The sequence below is a fragment of the Sorex araneus genome, chromosome 2 (genome assembly GCF_027595985.1).
Source record: "Sorex araneus isolate mSorAra2 chromosome 2, mSorAra2.pri, whole genome shotgun sequence".
Classification (NCBI taxonomy): Eukaryota; Metazoa; Chordata; class Mammalia; order Eulipotyphla; family Soricidae; genus Sorex; species Sorex araneus.
The window spans coordinates 321,284,231-321,290,230 of NC_073303.1; the positions used below are offsets into that span (position 1 = coordinate 321,284,231).

At 49.0% G+C, this 6,000-nt stretch overlaps 1 protein-coding gene across 1 annotated transcript in view; it reads left to right on the forward strand.

The window, feature by feature from the left end:
* The window catches only part of ACSS1 (acyl-CoA synthetase short chain family member 1), a 55,795-nt gene extending 50,099 nt beyond the window's left edge, over positions 1 to 5,696 (forward strand). Inside the window, exons 11-14 of the mRNA XM_055129019.1 lie at positions 712 to 839; positions 980 to 1,043; positions 3,218 to 3,336; positions 4,186 to 5,696. Of these exons, the coding sequence (XP_054984994.1) occupies positions 712 to 839; positions 980 to 1,043; positions 3,218 to 3,336; positions 4,186 to 4,365 (491 nt within the window). The 3' untranslated portion in view covers positions 4,366 to 5,696. The remainder of the gene's footprint in view (positions 1 to 711; positions 840 to 979; positions 1,044 to 3,217; positions 3,337 to 4,185) is intronic.
* The last annotated feature ends 304 nt before the right edge of the window (positions 5,697 to 6,000 follow it).

Genomic DNA, 6,000 nt, shown 5'->3' on the forward strand with positions numbered 1-6,000 from the left:
TGTTATGCTTTGTCTTTATTTTTTATTGTGATTTAAAAAAAACATAGACTATGAAATATGCTTTATTTCTTTAAGTGTGAAGCTTAGTGGCATTAAATGCATTCATATTGCTATACCATCATCACTATCATCTATGTCCAGAATTTTTCATTTTATACCCATAAACAATAACTTCCCATTCCATCCTCCACATGCTCTGGTAAGTATGTTCTACTTACCATTTCTATTTATTTTTAAATTTACATTAAGGCAGCATAACTTACAAAGTTATACTGGAGCTTCAGATGTACCATATTCCAGCACCAGTCCCTCTCCCAGTGTGAACCTCCCCCCACCAGCCTCCTGCCAGCCTGACTCCTGCTAGTCCCTCCCTCCTGCCAGCCTGCTTCCCTGACAAGCACATTTTAAAGTTGGTTGTTGTCTTTTGGAATCATGCTTTCAGCGCTGTTGACTCTGTGGTTTAGGTGTATGCCTACACCACAGCTTTACTTCACCAATGTGCCCGAGGCCACTGGCCCTACTGGTTACTTCTCATCTGCCTCTTCTTACACCCCATCTTTCTTTCCTTCCTGTACTTCTCCTATCTATAATCTAAGGTCCATAACTTCCTTCCATAGTAGAAGGGTGGGCCCTGGGTTCTGCCTTGAGTCCTGCTCCCTCCCAGGGAGGGAGGTCAGAGTGCTGTCACTGAGTCCCCTTGCTGTGACTTAGGCTACTACTTCACGGGAGACGGTGCCTACCGCACTGAGGGTGGCTATTACCAGATCACAGGGCGCATGGATGATGTCATCAACATCAGCGGGCATCGATTGGGCACAGCGGAGATCGAGGATGCTTTGGTGAGCATGGGCCAGCCTTGTCCCTGACAGCTCAAGTGCATCCGTGTAGGTGCTGTTTGCCTTGGGGTTGGAGCAGCTGCCTGCGCCCTGGGTTCATCCTCCCGCCGACAGACTATGACTCATTGTTCTGTTCTGCACAGGCGAACCACCCCTCAGTGCCCGAGTCAGCTGTCATCGGCTACCCCCATGACATCAAAGGCGAAGGTGAGCACCCTCACAGGGAGCACCTTGACTGGTAATAGACTTTGAGCGCTTGGAACTTTTTGTGAAAATTTATTGGCTTTCTCTTCTCTCATGAGGAGCTCTGGGGTGAGGATGCTGAAGAGCACTTGTTAGGCAGGGTCTTGGATTTCTGAGCAGTCTCCACTTGTCCCCCTTTTTTTTTCTTGGTTTGTTTGGGGGACCACACTCTGTGCTTACTTCTGACTCGGTGCTCCGGAATCACTCCTGGTGGGCTCAGGGAACCTTATGGGATACCTCGGAGCTAACCCAGGTCAGCAGCGTGCAAGGCAGATGCTCTACCTGCCGTTCTATAACACAAGCCCTGCCACTGTCCTCCGTTAAGCACACGTGCTCACACACAGCTGTGAGCTGTTTGGTCCTCAGTAACCCTACAACGGCTCTCTATCGTGTGTGCGTAGTTCTCTGGTTGCCCCAGGATGAGAGCAGAATGCCATATACACAGTCTTTTCGGATGTGCTTGCCGAGCCCTTGGGGCCAGCTCTACGCCATGACATGCAGTGTCTCGTCACCAGCTGGTTTCAAGTGCTGGGGCCCTGGACAGGAGTCTGACGGATGTCTTTTGACACAGTCATGTGCTGTGGGCACTGAGAATCCACAATTACAATGTTTTTGCCAACTCTGTTCTCCACTTCGAGTTCACTGGTGCCTGGGAAGTGGAGGCGCATTTCACGCGCTGTAAAGCTGTATCCACACCCTCAGGCTGATCCAGGTGGATAGGAATAGGAATTCCTTTTTACAATAGGAAAACCTATTGTAAACTATGTAAGTTAGTGTCTAAATATTTTTATTTATGTGCCAGTCAAGGAGGCAATCTTGGAGTTGGAGAAACCTGAGGACATTGAGAGAGGGTGGTTGGTGGTTGTTAGTCTGGGCTTATTGGCCCTGCCCAGCCCTGCCCTTCCCTACCCTGCCCTGTGAGACGGGACTGCGAAGCCCACCTGAGCGGCCTGAGATGGTGTGTTCTTCCTCCTGCTCTCAGAGACAGCCAATCCTAGCATATCCCAGCTGTCATCTGCCTTCCCACCACACTTTTGTGTCATGATTTTCTCACTTTCTTTAATTTAACCCATGATAAAATTTAACCTTTGTTTAAATGTCTGTATAAAAAAAAAGGAAAAAGAGCACTAAACTGGAGTGAGGGGGGAATCTATCTTGTACTATAAAAAAACAAGAGAGAAAAATTATAGCATGAAGCGCCTGTGTGGGCTGTTCTGAGCTGCAGGAGCATGGCTGCGGAGAGGGGGAGGGGCCTGGCCTGCTCCTGGTTCCTCTGGCCGTCCCAGGCTCCTCTTCCCCACATCCTAAGCAGCTGTAGCACTGTAGCAGTGTCATCTTGTTGTTCATCGATTTGCTCGAGCGGGCACCAGTAATGTCTCCATCGTGAGACTTGTTGTTACTGTTTTTGGCATATTGAATACACCACAGGTAGCTTGCCAAGCTCTGCTGCACGGGTGGGATACTCTTGGTAGCTTGCTGGGCCCCCCGAGAGGGACAGAATAATTGAACCTGGGTCAGCTGCGTGGAAGGCAAATGCCCTACCCGCTCTGCTATCGCTCCTGTAGGTATGACAATCAACATTTCCTTGATTTCTGTCGGTGTTAACTTACAATAAAAGTCAACACTTCAGAAGAAGCCCCACAGCCAACTGTGAAACTGTGTATATATTTGTCCTGTCCCTCTGCTGGCACTTGGTCTGAGTGATGCTCTGTTCCTCCACCATCTCCTGGGCTCACTAATCCTCAAACTGCACCCTGGCAGCTCCCCTGACTTCAGCCTGGCTCCTCCCCTTGGCTAGCAGTGGCTCTAGCTGGCTTCTGCGATGGAGGCCCTCCATTGGAAACTTCATCCCATGTCAAGTTAAGTAGCCTGAACGCTGTGTGCTGTGTCCTGCATACTGGACCCACACCCATGGATTCAGAACCATGTGGCCTATTTTCCACTCACAGTTCCACATGATTGCCCCCAGGGCATTGCTGTCCCTTTGAATGGAAACAGGAAAAGGCCTTTCAGGTTGTCACCGGAGAAACCCACTGGCTTCAAGGTCACCAGCAGATGAACGACTAGCCCTTTGGGTCTGTGGTGGTTGCTGAAAATGTGGGTGATGGCTGACAGCAAACCTTTGCTTTTTCTTCCAGCTGCATTTGCCTTTATTGTATTGAAAGATGATGTCGGAGACACAGATGTGTTGGTGAATGAGCTCAGGTCAGCAGTGGCCACCAAGATCGCCAAATACGCTGTGCCTGACCAGATGCTGGTAAGTAAATGTCCCCTCTGAAAGCTGAACCCTGCTACTCTACTGCCACTGCAGTGAGTCTTTCCAGCTGCAGCAAGACCCTCACCAGCCGTTCAGTCCCGCAGGGAGGCACATTCTGTTGCTCAGAGTTCAGGGAGACCTGGGGCTGGAGCGATAGCACAGCAGGTAGGGCGTTTTCCTCGCACTTAGCTGGCCTGAGTTCGATTCCCAGCATCCCATATGGTCCCCCGAGCACCGCCAGGACTAATTCCTGAGTGCAGAGCCAGGAATAACCCCTGAGCATCGCCAGGTGTGATCCAAAAAGCCAAAAGAAAAAAAAAAAAACCAGAGTTCAGGGAGACCTAAAATACCCATCCCCTGCCCCCAGGTGTACTGAGCTTTTCCAAAGAGTTTAGAGCCCAGAGAGGTTCTTAATGCCTTGCCACTGCTGTTGCCATCCAGGCTTTGAAAAACATCTTCAGTGTAAAATTTTCAAATGCTAATTACCACGAGGACATTTTTCTCTCAAGGGACGCTGAACTTTTAGATAAGACAAAACCAACTACACCCCAGAGCCAGGAATGGAGGTGAGCTTTGGCATTCTGGTGGTAGTGTCGCTCCCTGGAAGAAACTCGAGTATTGGCGGGGAGATGACCGAAGCGGGTTAAAAACGAGAGGCCATCTTTGGTGAAAGGTTGAGCATGACTCATGATTGAACCTTTCCTTTAGATCCAAATTATGTGGAAATAGGACCAGAGACCACTCAGCCCCCATCCTCACCCCACCCCCATTCTGAGGTGGGCTCACATCCACCCTTCACTGGTGACTCGAAGCTGCCAGTGCCACATCCATACCCCCCTTCCTTGCTAGGTAGTGAAGCGTCTTCCTAAGACTCGCTCTGGAAAGGTCATGCGAAGGCTCCTGAGGAAGATAGTGACAGGCGGGACTCAGGATCTGGGGGACACCACCACCCTCGAGGACCCCAGCGTCATCAAGGAAATTCTGAATGCCTACCAGAAGTACCAAGACAAGCGTCAGAAGACTCACTGACCAGCAAGCCCACGCCTTTGGCTTCCCTTCTAGAGAGCATCCCTGCAGCTGGCTTCCTCTGCAGCTCCGAGGTTGTCGTCTTCAGCATCTGATCCACACTGCTGTGGTGTCATCTGCTCCAGAGTCCCCTCTCCCCTTCTGTTGTGCAGTGACAGAGATGTTCTGTCAGCTGTGGCTGACACTATTCCCCTGGTCCTGATTCTAGTTCCTTAAAATGAAAAGTCATGAAAAGCCATTGCTCTGCACCTGTGTCCCTGCTGACTAGATGAGGGGACAGCTGGGCAGAGAGTTTCTTAGCATCGGTGACTTCAGTGCCACACAGTCATTGTTTTCCAGGTGTTTCCAGGTAGGAAATGCAGAGATGTTATTTTTGCATTTTTATATTTCAGAGGAACAATGTCCAAGCACACACAGGAAAATGTGATTTTTAGACATGCTCAGAATTAAGAATTTAGGGTTAAGCAAATCTCCCCTTTTTGCCTCTGCACCTGGAGAAACTGTGGAAACACCTTTGAAGTTCTTGGCAACCATTTTTGGTGAATAGTCCTACCTCCCTCGGTTTGTGTATCATGAAATAACCTAAAAACTGTGGTATGAATATGACTACCTTTTCATTCCTAAGTGGCTCCAGTTGTTTGTTCTATGATCTAGAAGCTGATATCTGGAAAAATCTCCCCCTTCCCACCTTGGATGCCTCTTGATAAAACAGCATGCTCCAAGTATGTGGGGTTATCCAGGGAAAGTGTAAAATCAGGTGATTGGATGGAGCATGTACTGGCAAGCACCTGGTCGTAGCAAACCCTGCCTGATGGTGGTAAGCACCTTTGTATGTGAGTCTTGGAATCCCTCTTACAAGTCTCACTCTCAGTCTTAATGTGCCTTAATTCCTCCAACCATTAGCTAGAGGGTAGAAGTCATTCAGTCACAAAGTGCAGCTTCCTTAGGCAAGCATGCTGGCTGGGGGATTCTAGGGGGGCTGCTGCACTGGGTTCCTGTGGACAGAGAAAGGTCACCCTGCCTTTCCCCTGCAATGGGGGTTATTCAGGAGTATGGGACAGGGCTGGGGAGCTGAGGACTCTGAGGGCCATGGCAGTGATGGTCTACCGAGTAACTGAATATGCCTCTGACATTGATGGGTGGCATTGGCTATGGCGCAGCTATCAACACAGTCTGTGCTTATGATACTTGGCAGTCTCAGGACCTACCTGTCCATACTGGGCATAGCAATCTGTGGGCATGGTGCTATATATGAAATGGCTTTTATATCATGTCAGTGACAGGGTCTCAGAATTATCCAGATGGCATTTCAAATAAAGCTTTATTATTCCGTCTCTTCTGTGTGCGACAATGTCTTCAAGCATAGAATACTGATTTTCATTTGTGTTGTGGAATACAATTCTCAGGCAAATCTGGCAGGAGGCTGTTCATTCAGAAGAAAAATACTTGAAAACAAAATCTCTCCTCTTGTAGGAGTTCAATCAGGTCGCGCCTCTTTGAGGGCTCTATTTCGTGGCAACTGCATGAGTCAAGATGACTGAGCTACTCCACACCCCAGCCATGTGCGGCTATGGAGTTCTAAGTGGGAAATAAAGAATAAGAGGATGAATGCTCAGTTCTTTGGTTGCTGTAGCCTAA